This window comes from Strongylocentrotus purpuratus, unplaced genomic scaffold (assembly GCF_000002235.5).
Source record: "Strongylocentrotus purpuratus isolate Spur 01 unplaced genomic scaffold, Spur_5.0 spur5_scaffold_2, whole genome shotgun sequence".
Taxonomy (NCBI): Eukaryota; Metazoa; Echinodermata; class Echinoidea; order Camarodonta; family Strongylocentrotidae; genus Strongylocentrotus; species Strongylocentrotus purpuratus.
Genome location: NW_022145605.1, coordinates 18,324,578 through 18,346,754, shown reverse-complemented (window position 1 = coordinate 18,346,754; position 22,177 = coordinate 18,324,578). Strand labels below are relative to the sequence as shown.

Below are 22,177 nucleotides of genomic sequence, written 5' to 3'. Positions count from 1 at the left end.
ATTATTTTCCACCAATAAGAACAAATATCTATAAGATATAGCATACAATCAGTAATTTGAAGTAGTATCTGCTGTAGAACAAGAACATGAACGAGAAAATATAGTAGACAAAGAGGAGGATAGGTTAGATTGAGGAGTTACAGGAAAATAAAATGGATGGATGCATAGATAGAGAGAGAGAGAGAGCAGAAAAAGATGGATAGAGATGTAAGGCAAAAGGGGGAAGTGGATGGCAAGAGAGAAATAAAGAGGACAAAAGTGACGAATAGAGAAGAAAGAGGAGAACATAGATATATAGAGACAGAAGACAAGCTGAAGACGAAAGAGATAGGGGAGGAGGGATTGAGAGGGAGAGAAGATGAACCTCTTGTAAAATTTTGATGCAAATGCAATTATAATCATATGATAGAAGAATAGAAAAATAAGAACACAGATCGAGATTTAAGGTGGAAAAAATAGGACCAATCGTAAAGGAGAGAGAAAAGCTAAGCTTTCAGATAATGAATCAAGGCAATATTCGTAGTTGACGTTTGTTGTTTGTTTATTTGTTTGTTAAATCGCGGTATCTAAAATTGCTCCGACCTTTAGCCACAACATTTCTTAGAACCACTCACCCCCCCCCCCCCTCTCTCTCTCTCTCTCTCACACACACACACACACACACACACACACACACACGCACTCATGTTAAATTTCATGGATGAAACTCAATATTCAACTTATTACACCACACGACCACGATGATAAACCTTTATGGATTACAATGACTAATACGCATGTACCAAACATTTTCAGATTGATATATTGCCCAAATTTACAACAGCCATGACAATAGAGTGTCAAAGTTAACTAGTTGGCTCGATGTGCAGTATTAATATGTTTGTTTTCCTGTATGTGCTCTAGCTCGGATTAATCTTTTGTTTTGTCATGAGGGTAATCTGTCCTAATCCGTATTCAAATCTCAAAGAACAAACTTTGAAAGATTATTCTGGGTAAAGCTCGACCTTTACGACTTTTGTTGATCTAAAGACGAAAACAACGATGTGATGATCACACTTTGTATCTTTTCATTACGTAATGTGACTTATTTTCGTGTATCAGCACTATCTTGAGAAAACAACGTCCTTCTTATTTATTAAAGTATCTGAGCAGGTTTAACGCGCGCACACTCATATAGCTTCTAGCTATTTGATCAGTGTTCATATTTCTTTTCGAAATAACGTCAAAGTGATATATCTAAAATGCGAGTTATAATACCGCTGGCATGTATACTTATTTTTGCTGCAGCGTATATTCATGCCAGCCCGGGTGGGGGAGGAGGGAAAGGGGGCAAGAAAAAGGGCCCCCGAAACGAAGGAAGACCTCTTCCTGGCCGCGAGAGGCCTGGAGGCCACGACAACATCCCGTCTTCAACAACCGAAGCTTCGACGACTACGGCGGAACCAACTCCTCGTCCGAATCGACCGGTGAAACAAAATCGTTTCCATGATAATATGAATCGAAATGGCCCTATGCCGGACCCGCCGCGGAACAGCCAGCGACGTCGGCCAAACTCTGGGACTGCGTCCGGAGCGGGCACTGGTCAGCGTGGAATTGGGAACATACAACAGCAGGGTGCCACGAGTGGAGCGCAAAGTATACCTCAGGCAAGGCAGGTCAACTCCAATGGACTAACCTCAGAGCTAAAGGAACTCTTCTTGAATGCACATAATGATTTCAGGAGTCGGGTCCACAGTCCAACTGCAGCCAATATGGTCCAGATGGTAAGATATCACAGTCCATATCATTACGTCAAAATGTTGTGAAAAAACACAAATAAAAACAATGATAAAAAAAAAATAATAGTAATAATGTTGTGTTGTATACGAAGCCGAAGGATCCTGTGAGAAATTATGTTTAACTGAAAGGCTAAGAACATAATGATTTTAGTCCCATGTTGTCCATGTATATTTTTCTTTTACTTACAATATGATCGTAAATGCCGGCTAACGAGAAATTAACTCAGTGTCTGGCAGTTTCGACAAAAATCATTGTAATCGTATTTGGATTAATACACCTTTGTAATTTAATATCTGCAAAATAGACGTGTTAAATTATTTCCCATATTCCAAAAGGTGATGGACAAAGTCATTTTATTTGTAAGTTTAGGTTGTTTTATTTTGGAATGGCTTTCCATCCTGTTTTACGTCTATAAGAAATGCTGAAACTGCTGGCATATTGTTTCCGAAGTACACATCTAACTGAGATATTGATGAGGATAATAATTTTACAAAGAGATCAAATCTCTTACTTGGGCATTTTGCGCCTGTACCATGCATGTAGAATTACGTTTTCCGTTGGGATGACTACATAATAAAGTCTTATATGTCAGCTATAGGTATGAGGAGAATGTACAGGTTCAATAATTTTAACAGATATAATTTCCAACTTTTGTTTCCTTCACATTCCGAACTCATAAAATATGGGTATAATCGATGCATCAATATTCATTTTATAAGTCTAATACTATATACTTTCATAATTAGGATGTTTAGTGCATACTTTGTCAATATATCATCATCTGATCCTCATATGCATTAATGCTTAGATATGATTTCTTGAAGATTCATGTGTAGAGTGATAATTTGAAATCTATAGAAAGAAACTATGTTTGTGTAAAACTGCCCGTAATTATACATTTTCTATTAAAAAGATAATAGAATCGCCGTTTGGACATTTAGAGAATATGAATGTGTGAGGTATTGTGAATGGATATTTGAAAGCGTGTTCACTCGTCACACAACATAACTCTTATTTTTATTTTAGCTACGAGGAAACAAGGTTGCACTGGCAATAAAATACATGAAAGAAAGTATTCCCTTTTCGTTATTGTCATGATAATGAATATGTATCAGATTATGCAAATGTGACACCTGTGACCTCAGGAGGTCAGATCGCATGTGCGCGATGTATATGCGATACGCGTGACTTGATACCCAGTGCGGGGAATAAACACCAGACTGTGGTTTATGGAATTCAACTACTTTGTTAGTTTGTTTGCACTTAATATGTGACATTGGCGACGAGGATTAATGTTTCTTGGATGTTGAATCTGTGGCTACGAGCTGGAAAAGTTTCAACATGGCATTCGCTGGAGCGGAATTGTTAGCGCTTCGAGGAGTTCCACACTTCGATCCGACGGGTGGTGCAAGTATTGTCAGCGGCAAGTGGAAAGCTTGGCTTGAAGAGTTCGAAGCCTACGCCGATAGTCGCGGCCTGTTTCTGGACGGATGTACGCCGGCCCAGGAGGCGCAACGGAGAGCACTGTTGCTGTACACTGCGGGGCCTGTGGTACGGGAGACTTTCAAAACACTTCCCAATAAAGGAGAGAGGAATGAGTATCAAAAAGCCACAGATGCCCTAAATGCTCATTATGTTGTCAAACCTAATGCTACGTTTCAAAGACATTTGTTCAGGAAAACAAAGCAGGAAGATGGTGAAACGGTTGCCCAATTTGTTACCAAATTACGACAGGTTGCTATTGGATGCAATTTCGTAGCTGGGGATGTAGAAAACCAAATTCTTGACCAAGTAGTTCAGTACTGCAGAGCTGATAAACTTCGCAGGAGAATGCTGGAGAAAGGAGGTGAGCTCAAGTTAAATGATGCATTGTCCATGGCTGCTGCTCTAGAAGCTGTTGAAGGTCAATTTAACTCCATGTCATTGAGAGAGAGAGAAAGGCCTAGAGCTGGTGGACAAGTTCAAGTGAACCAAGTATCGTATGAGAATGACAGAAAAAAGAATTTGGAATGCTACCGATGTGGGAACAAAGGACATTTTGGGAAGGATGCATCATGTCCAGCCAAAGGAAAGATCTGTCGGAAATGTGGAGGCCAAAACCACTTTGCGACGATGTGCAAAAGTAAGGCCAAGAGCACAAGTGAGGCGAGAGGAAAAGTCAGAGATGGGAAGTCCAGAGATGGAAAGAAGTATAAGAATAGAGTTCGCCAAGTGGAAGGTGAACCCGGACATGATAGTGATGATGACAACAGCCGTGGCCGTGATCAGAGGTACTATCAATTTGCTGTGAATGGTGATCATGAGAAAGTCCCAATAATCATTGGAGGTGTCACAGTCCCAGTGATAGTAGATTCGGGAAGTGATTGCAATGTAATAGATCAGATGTTGTGGGAGAAACTGAAGAAGGACAAAATCATCTGCAAATCTACTAAGAGTACCAAGAGGCTTTATCCGTACACATCACAGATACCATTAACAACTGTTGGATGTTTCACAGCCACCGTAGAAGTTGGCAAGATGAAGTCGACTGCAGAGTTTGTTGTCATTAAAGAAAAGGGAGAACCTTTACTGAGCAAACATACGTCTAGAGAGCTGGGAGTGCTCCAGGTGGGAATTGTACATGTAAATGCGGTACAGAGTTATGCAGGTTTAAAGCAGGAGTTTGAAGCAGTCTTCAAAGGAGTTGGGAAGTTGAAGGGCCGACAGGTGCGGTTAGCAGTGGATGAAACGGTGAAGCCAGTGGCCCAGCCTGTGCGAAGGACTCCATTTGGACTGAGGAAAAAGGTCGAGATGAAGATTGCGGAATTGATCGATCTCGACATCATTGAGCCAGTTGAACGCTCCACGCCATGGGTAAGCCCAGTTGTCATAGTTCCAAAGAGAAATGATGAAATTAGACTGTGTATCGATATGCGTAGAGTGAACGAAGCAATCATAAGAGAACGTCACCCCATTCCCACTATTGAGGAAGTCCTACAGGAGCTGTCGATTAGCAAGGTCTTTTCGAAAATAGACCTGAAGTGGGGGTACCACCAACTGGAGTTACATCCGGAGTCTAGAGAGGTGACAACCTTTGTCACTCATTGTGGGTTGTTCCGCTATAAGAGACTGTTGTTCGGAATCAATGCTGCTCCAGAGATTTATCAATATGAGATACACAGAGTGATAGCTGGGATAGAAGGAGCTGCGAACATATCAGATGACATCATTGTGCATGCATCGACCCAGAAAGAGCATGACAAGAGGTTGAAGCAGGTGCTTGGCAGACTGCGGGACGCAGGACTTACTGCAAATGCAGAAAAGTGTAAGTTTGGTGTCTCTGAGTTGGACTTCATGGGGCACAGACTGACTAGCGAGGGACTCAACCCAGGATTGGCCAAGGTGAAAGCAATTGCAGAGGCCCGTGAACCCCAGACTGCAACTGAGATGAGAAGTTTCTTGGGGCTAGTCAACTACTGCGCAAAGTTCATTCCGAACTTTGCTACATTGGCAGATCCACTGAGAAAGCTGACCAGAAAGGACACGCCATTTCAATTTGGTCATGAACAACAACAAGCGTTTAAGGCGCTGAAGGAAAGCTTAATGAGTGCAGAGACCCTGGGCTACTATGATCTAAATGCACCGACAAAGGTCATAGCGGATGCCAATCCAGTTGGCTTAGGAGCAGTGCTGGTGCAGGTGCATGCTGATGGCCCGAGGATAGTAGCATATGCCAGCCGCTCGTTAAGTAATGTTGAAAGGAGATACTCTCAGACGGAGAAAGAAGCCCTTGGACTTGTGTGGGCTTGTGAAAGATTCCATGCGTACCTGTATGGAATAGAGTTTGATCTAGTGACTGATCACAAACCGCTTGAAGTCATTTATTCACCGAGATCTAAGCCATGTGCGAGAATAGAGCGGTGGGTTCTGAGGCTTCAACAGTACAAGTACAGGGTAGTCCACATCGCAGGAAAGTCCAACATAGCAGATCCATTGTCAAGATTGCTGAAGGATGATCAACCGAGAGAAACTTCTGTGTTGGAAACAGAAGCAGAGAGCTTTGTGCGTTTTGTGGCAGTCCAGTCAACGCCAGGTGCGGTGACAACGAAGGAAGTCGAAAGAGAATCTGAACATGATCCTGAACTCGAAGTTATCAGAGAGTGTATTCACAGTGGACAATGGGATGATTGTCCATATAAAGCATACATTCCCATCAAGGACGAACTCTGTATAATTGGTCAGTGTGTGCTGAGAGGTAGCAGATTGGTGATTCCACAGGCACAGAGGCCAAAGATGGTGTCATTAGCTCACGAAGGACACCTGGGCATTGTTGGCACCAAACAGAATTTGAGAACCAAGGTATGGTGGCCAGGATGTGAGAAAGATGCAGAGAAATTCGTCAAGACGTGTCATGGTTGCCAAATCACAAGCAGGGGTAATCCACCAGAACCAATTCGAAGTACTATGTTGCCAACAGGACCTTGGGTGGATGTAGCTGTTGATTTCCTAGGACCACTTCCGACAGGAGAATCTATACTTGTGGTAGTTGATTATTATAGCAGATACTACGAGTATGCAATCATGAAATCAACCACTGCAGAGAAGACAGTCAAAGCCCTGGCTGAGATCTTTGGCAGACATGGGTTACCTGTGACGTTATACTCAGACAATGGACCCCAGTTCATCTCAGAAGTTTTCGCCGAGTACATGAACATTACAGGAATTCACCACCATCGGGTGACTCCTAAATGGCCCCAAGCCAACGGCGAGGTCGAAAGACAGAACCAGAGTATAGTGAAAAGGCTAAGAATTGCACAGGCAGAAGGCAAGGATTGGAAGGAGGCCTTGCTGACTTACGTCGCAGTCTACCGGGCTAGTACTCATTCGACAACGGGAAAAAGCCCGGCAGAAGTGTTGTTCGGGAGAAAGATCCGAACTAAACTACCACAAATCCAGGACATTAGTGAGGATCAGGAACTCAGAGACAGGGACCTCCAAATGAAAAGTGGTGCAAAACACTATGCAGATCTGAAGAGGGGAGCCGTACATTCTGACATAGTGCCAGGAGATAAGGTGATAGTAAGACGTGATGAAAGGAGGAAACTAGACACGCCATACTTTAGCCAGCCATACACAGTGACAGCAAGAACAGGAAGTATGGTAACTGTGAAATCTCCTGACGGAGTCCTGTATAATAGGAATGTATCAAGTGTAAAAAGATACATGTCCCGAGACACTCATAACGAAGCTGCCAATCCAGAGAGGACAGACGGCAATCCTGAGGCGGATACCGGTATTCCTGAAGGGTCGGACGGTAATCCTGAGGTGGAGACCAGTACTCCTGAGGCGGTGACCAGAGATCCAGACTCAGAGGCAGCGAGCAACACATCAGGCGGTGACCAGAGACATCAAGATGGTGATACCCAAGCAGAGACAACAAACACCAACGTTCCTATGGCAGCTAGTAGACCACAACGCCAGAGAAGATTCCCTAAGCGATATGATGATTTTGTGTGATTCCAGATCAATATGGTGGGGATGAGCTCTTTGTAAAATAGCGACAGTGATATCTGAAACTACATGTGCCAAGGAGAAATGTTTGGAAATCATTGGTTGAAGCCAAGTTATGATTTAAAGGGTGTACGCCTTGCGCTGCCCATATTTGTGAAATCGACATGTTGGAGAAATCACCATGGAAACCAAGCGTACGAGGAAGTTGTGTTATGTGCTAAAATAATAAGTTCTGATATATATGTTTCAATATTACACATACATTAATCAATGTAAAAGGGTGTACGCCGAACGCTGCCCTTATTGTATGTGATAGGTGTTGCGAAAAACACAAGTTTGAGTTGGAGCATCGATCAGTTTTCAAAAATGGATTCAATCATCGAAGAGAGTATTTCCAGAAACTTCAGTTTCAGCTAGTCGTATGAACGCTTGGAGATAACAGATGATTTACACAAACTCAAAACTAGAACTCAAATAGTATCCAGTGAACAATTGAACTTTTATTTGGACCACAGACTGGATGCATGAAAGATATTGCATGAAAGATATTATATTGCATGTTATGTTTTATGTTGTTCAACAAAGTTGTTTGGAAGATAAAACATTTGGGAAAAGTTTATCGACCAGATAAATTTGTTGTTTGTTAGAAGTTGTTCTTTAAAAAAAAAAAAAAAAAAAAAAAAAAAAAGGAAGAAACAAAAGCAAATGCATCAAAGCATGTTTATTTCAGTAATTCACATATGGCTGAAACACAAGAACAAAAGGAATATTACAAGAATTTTCAGTGAAACTATAGTATAAAAATAGACCAGGATAAAGTTTCATTCTGGCAAAGGAGGGATGTCATGATAATGAATATGTATCAGATTATGCAAATGTGACACCTGTGACCTCAGGAGGTCAGATCGCATGTGCGCGATGTATATGCGATACGCGTGACTTGATACCCAGTGCGGGGAATAAACACCAGACTGTGGTTTATGGAATTCAACTACTTTGTTAGTTTGTTTGCACTTAATATGTGACAGTTATGTTTATTGGGTACTGATGAGGCTGGCCGTACACTTGCAAAGTGTAGCCAAGCACAAGCCGAAGAATCGGAATGAGAATGCATAAATGGTAAATGTGAATATTGCACGGAGATTACATAATGATCAATGATGATAATGAACATGAATAAATGCGATGTACATAAATAGAGCTTACGACAATAGTAGAAATGAAGCCGAAAGTCCAATGAAGTTGAAGAGAGTTGGGAACGAAGGAAGGGGCTCACGCGATGAAATGTGCGGAGGCTTGATGAGGCTTGATGAGGCGGAAACGCGACTTCGTTGACGTGGTTGAAGAACCGTGAAGAACGCGATGTCGTCGCCGACGCTCGTGATGATGATGAATGTAGATGGAGCTCTCGGGCGAGAATAGAAGAAAAGAGAAGAGATGTGTGGCGCTCGATGACGAAAGCAGTGAGTCGCTTGATGTCGGAGGCCAAAGTGGAAAATGCAGACATCAAAGCCGGTAGTGGTGCTGAGACGGTGAGTCGCTCGATTGATGAGCCGAACTTTGATGGTGAATGTTTAGATGAGCTGCGGTGAGTCGAGCTCATGTGAGTGAAAGACTACCGGTGAAGAAACTGGCAGCTCCCAGCGGATAACCAAGCACCATATATGTCGGAACTAGATTTAACTGTTCCACTGGAAGACTGCAGCCCGATGAACACGGCAGAGAAAGTGAAGAAAGTGAAGCCCCGAGAAGAAATCATGCAGAGACGTGTTGACTCAACTGAGATGTAAGCAGGAGTTGTTGACTCGACCGAGGTGTAAGCGGGAGTGAAGGAAACCTCGTGGTGATGAAAATACGCGGGTGAACGATGCGCGGAACCACGATGCTCGATTGGAGGAATGAACACACGTGGTCCGAATAATGAATATAAATAAATACCGTGATGGAAAAATACAGGAGACATGAATTAATGTACGGTGAAAGTAGGGCATGTAAGAGCCGCTACAGACATAATTATAGGAAACGTGTCGCGGGCGATGACTTATCCATGAGAGACATAGTGAATAGGCGGGATCTGGGACTAAATTCTTGTTGTTTTATCAAGTGCAGAAAAAAATTGCATTCACTTTGCGTTACGATTTTCCTCGCTACCGTCACTTCGTGAAAACAAGGACGAATTATTGATTAAGTACTTTCGTATCAATCGCATTGACAACTATGTAAATACCAATTACTTAAATCATATCAAATCAACTTAAATTTGACTTTATATCAATATTTGACACAATCCCCTTAATAATAATATCTATAAGTCCGTTCTGATAAGGATATAGGTGACGGGTGGCGGTGGGCTTAGTGTTTGCAGCTGTCTCTTTGGCATTACCTTGGTTACAGGACTTGGTTGCAAGCTGATATCAATCGAAGTTATTAATCAATAATTTAGATCTAATCAAATCAAATCAATTTCACATAATGATCTATACGAATGGGATGATACATTGCTAAGATGGTGTTTGCAACCATACCTTAATACATTGTGCTGGTTGCAGATCCGTTGGTGGTAAGCTGATAATTAGGGCAATTACACCCTGGACAACCGCCCCATGAAAAATTGCTTCTAGGAAAAATACCCCCCCCCCCCCTCCAGGACAACCAAAGACAATTACCCCACCCCCATAAAATTACCCCCTTTCCATTAAAGGGGAAGTCCGCCCCGCTAGTAAGTTGGTTTAATTTTTTTCGGGGGGTAACTGTCCTCAGAGGGGGGGGGGGGGTAATTTTCCATGAGGGGGGAATATTGTCCTCTGAGTGGATGTCCTTGGGGGTTATTTTCCGGGGGGGGGGGGGGTAATCTTGCGGGTTGGTTGTCCCGCTGGTAATTGGCCAAATTGACTGTCCAGGGGGGGGGGGGGGGTAATTGTCCTAGAACCAATATCAGACTGTCCGTAGATAGCACATGGTACAACTGATCCCAAATATCTACAAAAGTTTACAATATGGACAAGTCCAACAGGCATTTTAGAGAAATCACTATCATGATTATCAAAGTAATTAGGTTCTTAATGAATAGGCCTACCCTTTGTTTTCCCTCTTGAAAATAATATTTCCACATGTATATCATATCGTGGGCCTATGATAATAATAGCATGAATCGCACGTCGGTGCCATACTGATTACATAACTTTCATGAACACGTATCAAGCACTTTGACTCAATGGGTTCAGCAATTTTGTACAGGTGAGCTTTTCCTGTCATGCGCAGAAAGTGTTGACGAGCTTGCTGAGAAATAAAATCACATCCAATCAAATCAAATCAATTTGATTATCATCGCTATATAGGAATGGGACGACACTCTCGCCGAGATGGCCCAGGGCTGGTCCGACCAGTGCGTCTTCACCCATGGCAACCCGCCCAACATCTCTCCGTACTCCTGGGTCGGTCAGAACATCTGGGCTGGTTCTGGGACTGGATGGGACCATTACGGGATGATCGAAGACTGGTACAACGAGGTTTCTGATTATAACTACCAGTCCAACTCATGCTCTGGTATATGCGGTCATTACACACAGGTCAGCCCATCAATCTACCCTATGAGCCTTTAATTTGGTCGTCTCTTGTATAGATTCAGGGGAAAAAAAGAAAGATCATACTTTTATAGACAGAAGGTCGGCCTGAAATCTTTATCTTATTCGTCATAATCATCTAAGTACATTCATATTATATGGCTACTAACGTTTCTAAATGTGACAATCGTGACAACTGAATAACATTTTTGCGATTCTCAGATTATCGCTTACTGATACAGCGTCAAAGCGGTTTGCCATACCTATAATCTTTATACAATAAGTGTGTTTGCGTAATTGCTGAATGAATGTTGCTGCAAGTGTGAGGTCTTGAGTTTATTATATAATATTTCATACAACCAACGTCTGGGAGGATAAAAGTAGAACATCAGACTTACGTCTCTATAATGGTAGATTTCCAGAAAATAACAATCTTCGCAATTCCAGGGGGGGGGGGACCAGGGCCGTAGCCAGAGTTTGATGTTTGGGGGGGGGGGGGAGCATATACATGTAATTGATCGACGTCCTGGGGAGGGGTCTAAACAAGTTCAACCGATCTTTGGCTACGGGCCTGGGGAGGACAGAAACGTTTGAAATATCAGTCACTCTCCTTTTAAAACTATTAAGAGTCATGTCTCATTAATTATGTCTGTTACCATGGTTACAGATAGTTTGGGCTGAGTCGACCCGTGTAGGTTGTGCCATCACCACTTGTACCACAATCCAGAACCTGGGCTGGTCTCCTGCTACCATCTTGGTCTGTAACTATGGTGAAGGGTAGGTCTAAGGGTTTTATTCTTGGCGTTTTTCATCATTCCGAACGTTCGTTATTCCGAACGATCGTTATACCGAAGGTTCATAATCCTGAAGATTCATAATTCCGAAGGTTTATAATTCCGAAGGTAACGGTACTCCATAGGTTCATTATTCCGAAGGTTCGTATTTCCGAAAACGAAATAGGATTCACAATTCAGAAAACTGAAATAGGTTTCATATTTCCGAAGGTTCCTAATTCCTGAAATGGCACAAGGAAATATGAACCTTCGGATAAACGAACTTTCGGAATAACGCAACATAATGTTAAGAATTATAAACCCTTTTGAATCTCCTGGTTCGGAGAGACTAGTGCCTTCTGGTATAAGAAGTCTTCATCCCACGTAATATATTATGTTTGGTCATCTGTCATAATTTTATTGATGCTCATGAATTTTCATTCTAAGAAAAGAGTATATGGTATTCTTTCGCTCTTGTGAATTGATATCTACTTTCAAACTTGACCCATTCCACATTGTTACAACTTGCCACTATCCCAGTCTTTCTCAAGTGAATTATTGACGATATAATTTCAGAATTATCATTGCCTTTGATTAGGCAACAAGATATTGACGCTTTACAAATTTCCGGAGTAGATTTAAAAAAAAATTAAGTGTTATCATTCTCAGCAAAGTGATTTAATCAAGTTAATGGCCTTCAGAGAAAAGTAATCAATATAATTTTTTCGGTGAAAGTGACTAAATTGTGCAGAAATTTACTGATTGTAAACAAAAATATGAGACAGTTTTTAGGCGAATTATTTTATTTGATCAACTTTTGGAAAAGATAGTTGTCCCCTTGATTTACCTTCTTTGAAAGCGCTTCGTGAACGCAATCGCGGGAAGATATTGTAGACCGAACAATGTTCAATTTCGTCAATATGACTTTGGATATCCTAGATAATTATTTTCAATGATAACATTTGATTTTTGAAATTCGAAATGATAGATTTCTTCTTAATTTTCATTTGTTGTACATTATTGTTTATGTAAAGTTATTTGTTACCGGTGTTGTTCTCAGAATTGATTCAATCATTATTATGTTATCACAGTTATATTTGTAATTATTGGAATAATCATTGGTAACCTTTTTTTGTTAAATTATTATTTCAGGGGAAATTACGTAGGCAAGAAGCCATACGTGAGCGGCCCTCCGTGTAGTCAGTGTCCATCCGATCACCCGACATGTGTTGATGGCAAACTATGTGGTATGCTATGGATATAAGAAAAATTGTCAGTATATTGTTCATCTTGCTTAATTGGATGATTTGTAACGTTTAGCACAATTCAATTTCCTATTTGTTTTATGATTTTCCGTTTCTGAGATAAACCCGGAGCTGTTCACAAAATACAGTATTAATAATATTTTGATAAAGTCGTCCAATAAAGGAAAAAATCCTGCTCAGCGAGATTTGGCGTGATTAGGGGTGTGTGTGGGCGTATGTGTGTGTGTGTGTGCGTGTGTGTGTGTGTGTGTGTTAGGGGGAAAGTGCAGTTTTTCGACGTCTACATCAATTTGATTTGAAGTGTCAATATTATTTATCGTGATCTAATTTGAATTCATCATTTTCTTACATAATTTACCCGATTTTATTCAAACTATCACGAAATTTAATTTACCTGCTTATACTTAGAAGAACTTGTTATCAAGGTTTGATTTCCTTAAATCCAAATGATCTGCTTTTTGTATTGGTATTTGTTTTGTTTTGTTTTGTTTTTTTTTTTTGGGGGGGGGTTGTTTTGTGCTGTCTTTGTATCGTTCTTGCCTTCGACAAAGTATTTGAGAAAGGTCTTGTCTTTCTATCCTCAGCTGCAGAAGGATCCAATCCTAACTCTGGATCCGGAGGAGGGAATGGGAATGGTAGTGGTGGTGGCAACAGTGGCAGCAACAATGGTGGCAACAGCGGTATCGGTGGTAGTGGTGGTGGTAATGGCGGTGGCAATCCTGGAGGCAGCAACGGCGGTAGCCAGCCAGCCCCCTCAGGTGCATTTATTTTTAATGGCCCTTTTTAAACATACACAGGCTGTACTGCTAAAAAGTACGTAATGCTATATCAATAACGAAATGCTTAGTCATCATCTCGCTAAGGAAAAGGAAATATAACTGAGCCTACATTTAAAAAATGTGGGAAAATAGGAAGAAATTTCTATGAACTTGGTTAAAAAAAGAATTCAAAGCATTTAACAAATATCAATCAAAATATATGTAACTGTAATCCATGTATTGTTCCTTTCTTAATGTTTGCTCGTTTGTTTGATTTTAGTGTTTGGGTTTTGCTTTTTATTGTGTATATTTTTCAAGCTATTATTCGTATAATTTCACGTCGCACCAATGTTTATGTTTGAAGTAGAAAGTGGTGTAAATATCTTTTGTCTCTCTGTACCCTTCATTCTCTTCTTCGGGTGGTAATCTTGAAGCTTACTTGGCTTTCCTGTTAGCCGCGTTGTATTATTACGGAGCTTTCATTGATATTTACACGGTAACAACATACATTCTTATTTTATTACGTTGAAAATGTGGAAACTAAACAAACTTGTTTCTTTTATTTTGTTTAGAATGTGGCGGGACACTGACGTCTGCTAGTGGTTCTTTTACGTCACCCGGTTGGTCTGCACCCTACCCGTTAAACAGACACTGTGAATGGTTTATCCAGGTAGGCTTTATGGCCCTATCATCGGTCACTTTCAACATAACAAATCAAGTCATTGGTGGTATTGAAGGGGCGACAGTGGTGGTGATGGAATTTTGTTTGTGGTGGTGATGAAATTTTGTTTGTGGTGGTGATGAAATTCTGTTCGTGGTGGTGATGAAATTTTGTTTGTTGTGATGATTGAAGTTGTTGTGGTGGGTTGGTGGTAGAGGCAGTGCAGTGTTGTTGGTGGTAAATCTCCCATCAACACTTTTACTTTGGGAGAGAAAAAGAAGAAGGGGGAAACAATTAAAGGAGAAAGGAGGAGGTAAAGAAAGATAGGGTCGTACAGTGCTACATACAATGAAACACAGCGAGAGACTATGAGGGATAACAAAATAATATATTAAAAGAAAAAAATCACTATCATGCACAAATTGATATACTGCAGCTCTCATCGAGACAACATTGTTGTAATAACATGGTTTTTAAAAAAGGACAATAAATTTACTTAGTGGCATATTTTAGTTGCAAAACCGAGGAAAAAGAAAAGGGGGAAACAGAATTCCCAATATTTGTGGTGGATGAGGAGGTGTCGGTGATAATGGTGATGATAGAAGTGGTGGTTGTGGTAATGTTGGTGGTAGTGATGGTGGTGGTAATGGTGTTAGGGGTAGTGATGGTGGTGGTACTGGTGTTAGTGGTAGTGTTGGTGATAGTATAGTGGTGGTGGCAGTGGTATGTGCATGGTGGTGATGGAAGTGGAGATCGTGGCGGTGGAGGTGGTGGTGGTGGTGGTGGTGGTGGTATATAGGAGGGAATGGGATGGGGATACAAACAATCGTCACCTTTGTCGCATTATGATGAGGAGTCATTGTTTGATTAGTTGAAAGTGAATGGGAAATGTAGTCTTTGGTTGCCCGCAAGAAAACCATGAGAGTTATGTATTTGCAATGGCAGTAACGGCCTTCCTGTAGGCAGCCCGCAGCCGGCTATATAGTCTCCAATGACACCATTTCTCATTTCTTCAAACAAAGGGCAATCAAGGCGACAAGATAACTTTGACAATAACGTTCATGGACATCGAAGTTGGACCAACCTGTTCCTGGGATTATCTTCGAATTCAAACGTCTCCGTCAGACCTGGGTATCAAGTAAGTATCATGAATAGGGTTGATCCAAATCCGGCATACAAAATCGAAGGTAAAATAATGAATAATCTCAGCACTAAGGCAAATGTAATGCACTCAGATATAGTTCTTCTTTCTTTTTCTTTTTCTTCTTCTTTATTGAACACGATTAAAAACTACTTTCAAGAAATCAACCTGAGGCGATTTCAGGCCTTGTTTGTCGCCTATTAAAATGCGAACATGGCAATGACGTATTGCGTTATCCGAACATGATTTCTAGAATGGGAATATTCAAAAGTTGCCCTTGAGTTGATCTTTTAACATAGTTGCGATTGTGTTTATGTCGAATTTGGAACGGCTCATATTTGAAAGATTCTAGAAGTAGGATGACGGACTATGTATTATGATAGCCCAATCCCTTTACCGATCGAACAAAAACAATTGAAATCCTCAATTGTCACGACTTAAAAACATTGCTGTTTTTATCATTAGGCATAATAGCGGAATGGGAATAAAATATTACTACACAAAGCAAACGTCAAGCAATATCCTGTTGCTTTTTAATTCAGCTCGATTCTTAGCCTGTGGAAAATCTATTTTGGTTATTATATATAAAAGAATTGTATCTATCAAATCCTAAAATTGAGTGATTTTTTAAATATATAATACATTGACCCCATTCGTAAGCTACAATGATTATAATCGACAAGGCATTAAACTGTAACCTTCATTTCAATAGGTACTGTGGCATGCAGACCCCTCCCCCAATCACTTCAGATAGTGGTATATTGCAAGTGAGTTTTCATTCGGACTATACTGTACCTCGCGGAGGGTTTACCGCAAACTACAAGATCATCGCGAATCAACAAGGTAAAAAAAATTCTCGATATGTATTTTTTTTAAATTTCTCTTTATCTTTGTCGGATTTTGTTTAATTTAGGTGCCCCCCCCCCCCCACACCGCTCTCTCCCCCTCTCTCTCTCTCTCTCTCTCTCTAAGTTCACCTCCTTTCCTTCTTTCCTCCCTCAATTATATTCTCTCCCATCTCTCACTCTCTCACTTTCCTTCATCCTTCTTTCCTCTCTCTCCTTTCTGGTCTTTCCTGTTTTCCTGGTCCTCTCCTCCCATCCCCTCCCTATTTCTCTCTCTCTCTCTCTCTCTCTCTGTTTACATTTCCCTCCCTCTGTCCCTCTCTCCATATCTATCGCTCTCATCTGATCTCATCTGATCTCATCTGATCTCATGCCCAGTCTTCTATTTCTTCTGACTGCAGTGCATGACGTTAGTCTCTGAGGCACGCCCCCCCAAAATGTAGGTCACCTCCAATAACATTTTAATTTTGTTTACATTTTTTGAATGGTTGATATTTAAAAATGATCGAACAAATATTATATTGATTTAAGTTATTATAATGACCCCCAAAAAAGATTCATTCGTATATCAGAAATTCAAAATCGACAGAATGAATTGAATTACTCGCATTGATTGTAGCCGATACAAAAAGTTATCGCTCTGGATATTTCCTTCCTTTTTTACGCATTCTGTATGTTTTTGTTTGTTTGTAAGTTTTTGTTTCTGATTTCTTTTCCTTTTTTCTTTCTTTCTTTGTCAAAATTCAGATGAATGTGGAGGTGTCGTCCAAAAGGCAAACGGTGCGATTAAATCACCAGGTTGGCCCGCCCCCTACGGAGCGCAACAGGATTGCTTGTGGATCATACGGGTGCGTATCAAATTACATTTATCTGCTTGATGTGTAAAATAGGAGACCTCATAATTCTCCTCAATACTGATTATAAACTATTAGCATCTATTTTAGCAGGAAGGTTGAAAAAAGTGTTAAATGTCTGTATTGATTCAGATCAAAACGCATATCTTAAAGCTCGACTGCACTAGTGTAGCCAGGGGATTAGACCTCCCTCTGCAAGCTCACTGACAGGTGGTTATCTCATCAAATCAGCTCTCAATTAACATAAGAAATAGGGGATCATGGGGGACCGACAGGCACCGATTATACAGGCATTGTTTGCTAATCGGGTCAACTGATAAAGGAGGTTTGAATATGCCAGATTTTGTTTTGCAAAGTTTTGCTTTAAAAGTAAATTGGCTTTATAAGTTAACGGCAAATAAAGATCATAATCTTAGATGGAAGATTCTCCCACAATATTTACTGAACTATCTTGGTCCCAACTTTTTAGTGCTCTAGATGAGTTTCTTAAAAGACGAAGAATTAAAAGTTCCGCTAAAACATTTAGGCCTACCTTTATTTTATCAACAATGTATTTCGGCATTGAAAAATTGTCAACGTGTAAATAAGTCACGTTTTAATGTAATGTAATGTAATGAGGTCACTAATATTAGGATAAAGCTGTTATTGGGGATATCATTAATGCCAAAGGGGATGTGGATATAAATCGAGCAAAAGAAATACTATGTATTAAAATATAATTATTTATGTGAGTTAAACTACTTTTGAAGTGTATACCTCGTGACTAGAAAAGAAATTTAAATGTGAAACTGGATTTTGTTCATATAAAAACACACGTCTTCTTTATTTTGAATTGACACCAAAAGTGTGTCATGCTATGTCAGTTACACATATAAAATTGTCACAGATTTTATATTTAAGGTATTAGTTGAAAGAACTTTTATAAATCCAAATGTTCAAATTTATTGGGAATATTTTCTGGAAAAAAGTAACCCTGGACGAATATATGGAGAAAAAAAAATTGACATGAGTCAAGAAGTGAAATTCGATTAAAACAGTTTAATTTCAAATTACTCTTAAGCTATCAGCATGTGAAGAATGTCTATCTGATGATTCTGATCGTTTAACAAAATATGATCATGATTATTGTTTGAAGTGCATATGCACATACAATATTATCATAACTTATTTTATAGTTGTGATTACTCAAAAATATTTTGGAACAAGGTCTGAATTGTTCTCTTAAAAAACAGAAGTATTGTTCGGTAATAAAAACATTAATTACAGTTATATAATTGTGGGCAAGCAATGTGATTGTATAAATCAAAAATATGTAGTTTTTAAAAATCTATCAATTAATTTAGCTTTTTATGCCTTATACACACAAAATAAGAAAATGTGATTTTACAAACTTATTCGAAATTTATTTAAAGGAAATGTTATTGAGGGCAATTGATGAAAAGTATCACCTCTGGAAAAGTTTTTAATGATGTTTTTTTTTAATTAAGGTATGATTAATTGTGTGATATAGGCCTAGGTATAATTCATGTGTTTTTCTTTGTAATCAATATAATTATAGGTTTCGATGTAGGCCTAAGTATTATTCAATTAATAAATGATGGAGAAAAAGAAGACCTCATTCATGTGAATATTGTGAAATTTTAGGCTACTTAAGGAAAATCTGTATGGACACCTCCCCCCCCCCCCCCCCGAAATTAAATGGTCTCGCGATGCCCCTCCTTATTATAGCCTTTGGACTACGTAATGAAAATGTAACCAGGTTAACGTAAAAAAACGGGTCCTGCCATAAATAAATCTCCTACCGCAGCCGAATTTTATTTTTTATTTATTTAATTTTTATTGAAATATATTTATTCGGGATAACAAGAATCAGATAGATACAAAATCTGTTTTACATCATGGTCCTGAACATCATGGTCCTGAACAGGATAAAAATGTAGAATTGCTCATTTCAACCCTGAACCTAACCCTAACCGAGACATTAGCTAATCATTAACCTAACATAATAATATGCGACAAATACCAACAGAAGCCGAAATACTACTAACCTGACAATAACCTAACCCTTACCCAAGCCCTTAACGTAAAAACCTTAATGCAACAACAATCCTACCCCCAAAATGCTGACGAAATGAAACCCGGATCGATTGTCGCTCGAGTAAAAATGTCGTATAATATACAGTGCGTCCCAGAAAAAACGAAACAGAGAATTATCGATGTTTTATCATAACTTAATCACAATTATAATTGATAAATGACACAATTACGTGAAATATGCATCAAATGAGTTGCATAAAATGAAAGAAGAGGATCTTAGTTTTCCAAATATGTGTCATTTATTAATTATAAATGTGACTACGTTATAATAAAACATCGATAATTCTCGGTTTCGTTTTTTTGGGGGGACGTACTGTATAGTTTTACTGTATAGCTACATTAAATTATTGCATTGTAACAATCACCTTTGCATTTTGTCGCTTAATTGCCATGCAGGTTCCTCCGAAGAAACGAGTGTCAATATGGTTCACGGCTTTCGACGTCGAAGATCACGAGATCTGTTCTCACGACCACGTCACCCTCCAACTCGGCGATGAAAGAGTACCAATGAGGTGATGAATATTATCCGCCCAAACAATAATTGTTTGAAGTGCAAGTTTCAATAACTTCTATATATGTGACATGTGAAAACCTCTAGTTTTCACATGTCACATAGAAATAGCCTTATACCTTCAATAAGGTTCAAACTATCAAATGTGTTCAATTTCAAATAATGTAGCTACGTACCCTATCGAATGTTTATGATATTGTTTCTAGGTGTAATATGCTCCATTTTTGTATATTATTTTTTTTTTTTGTATACATTCAATCATGTGAAAAATATAAATTCAAATTCAATACGTCAAGTAAATGGAACATATTATGCAAATAAAGGAACGGATTGAATTATGAATTTCTCAAGACAGAAAAGATCGGGCTACGGCCGGAATTCAAATGACTATTCTCATGTAGTTAATGAGGTTTGGTGAATTCCCACTCCCCCCCCCCCCCATTTATACCTACACCACCACTGATCTTGCACACAAATTATGTAAGGCTGTGTAACCTTCAAGTCAAATTACTGTAATCATAATCGTAAAGACAACCATAAACAATATCATTATGGCAATGTCAATAGCCATATACTCGATACTCGATACACCTTTTTTCCTTCCTCTTTTTGAAGTGCGAACATTATGACATATCCCATAGTCACTAACTTGATTTCAATGGCCAATCGAACAGGGTATTGAAGCCTTTGCAATCGTGTGTACTGAATTACTGATGAATCGATCGAACCTCCCAATTTTCAGGTTATGTGGTTCAGAGGTATCAGCGGGGAAGTACACTTCCACCGGGCGTGAAGTACAGATCCGATTCAGATCAACCTATGGCACAGCTAGCAACAGAGGGTTCCGCGCTCAGTTCAAGGCTGTTCGTTGATCATCATTATCATGATATGATTATTACCATTATTACCTTTTTTTAACATACCGTATGTTAGGGCCTGGACAGCTTGATCATTGGACAACCTGACCCTTTATGATCCGACCATCTACCCTTATAGCCACTTGATATGGTTAATGGTATTGTAGTATCGTCTATATATTTCTTTCGAACACGTGGCTCGCTTTATTTCGAATTGAGAGTAAGGCCTAAAAAAAACCAGATGTTGTATTGCCCTTTGCGACCGACCCAAAAATCTTGAAATCTACGGTCGGCTTTAAAAAAATATGAAAAATACCGTTTTTTAGCCCAAGGAGCGAGTTAAAAAAAATAATTAAAAAAAAGATTTCCGACCGACCGGCCGATGTTTTGTCACCTAAAGGGAAACACAACATCCTTTTTTTCAAGGCCTAATATATTTGCCTGCTTTTCAAAAGAAGAATTGAAATAAATAATTCGAGAAGATAATTCTTGTGCATCATCGAGAAAATATTACGGTACATAAAGCCACGATCACCATTACGAGATGGATGGAGGTTTATCGATCGCCATGATCTCTTCAATTGCCTGCATCAATGGATTTTCCAAAGATTTTCATAGATAAAGAATTATCAAGTTGTCTTGTTTTTAAAGTGCACTAAATTATAAGCCAAGTGTCATCAAACGTAGGTCATCAGTTATTATATTATGTCACACTGAATAGAACGCATTGATAAGGTGTTGGGTTGTAATGAATTATGTTTTGTCTTTTCCCCAAGAAATAACATGCACCAAAATTTTCAAGGAAAATTAATACACATGTTCCTTCACTGATCGATGCAAATGAGTGTTATAATGTATTTAAATTGCAAAAGTTAATATATTTATTTTATTAAGTGATAATTTAGTATGCCGCACGAATGTTGAGTATTTATCATCTACCATTGTGTTTGTTATATTAAATGCCAATGGAGGTCAGTTATTAGCTGTAAATTAATTTCTTAATGATTGCTCATTGCTGTTTTAGATATTTTACCAATGCAATTATACTCATCAAATGAAATTGTGGTATTTTCTGATAATTGTGGATTCAAATGGGAGATTTTAAAGAGAAGGTCGAGTTCTGGGAAGAGGTGAAAAATAATTTGTGAGCGTTATCATTGTTATTATGCAAGTGTGAAAGAACATCAGATAAAACATGTTCCCTGAAAAGCATGGCTCTTCAAATGCCTTTATATTCTAAATATGGCATGTAACATCGCAAAAATCGGGACGGATTTTTACGCCACGTGTTCGTGTAGTCCCATATAAACCTTTCTGTGTACAGTGCTTGTAACTTTACCAAAACCTGGCCAGATTTCTTATAATTTGATGATTCCAAAACCCTGCAATACACACGAATACATATACTAGATGATCAAACTTTTTTGGTCGATTCCATGCACACCGTTTCTTCCGCAATGCAATCGCATGATCAGAATTCAACTTCATCAGGCTACGACGCCGAAAGTGATGATGAATAAGATGATGAATAAGATGATGATGAAGATGATGTTGAAAATGATGATGATAATGATAACGAGGAT

At 39.3% G+C, this 22,177-nt stretch overlaps 1 protein-coding gene across 1 annotated transcript; it reads left to right on the top strand.

The window, feature by feature from the left end:
- Positions 1 to 1,092: 1,092 nt before the first annotated feature.
- Positions 1,093 to 21,654, top strand: LOC100892181 (cubilin). Its single transcript, XM_003726735.3, has 11 exons — positions 1,093 to 1,763; positions 10,608 to 10,838; positions 11,500 to 11,609; positions 12,758 to 12,852; positions 13,455 to 13,628; positions 14,201 to 14,298; positions 15,312 to 15,427; positions 16,143 to 16,273; positions 17,023 to 17,123; positions 19,623 to 19,738; positions 20,480 to 21,654. Exons 1-11 carry the CDS (start codon positions 1,242 to 1,244, stop codon positions 20,607 to 20,609), a joined length of 1,824 nt encoding a protein of 607 aa, XP_003726783.2. The 5' UTR covers positions 1,093 to 1,241; the 3' UTR covers positions 20,610 to 21,654.
- Positions 21,655 to 22,177: the final 523 nt, after the last annotated feature.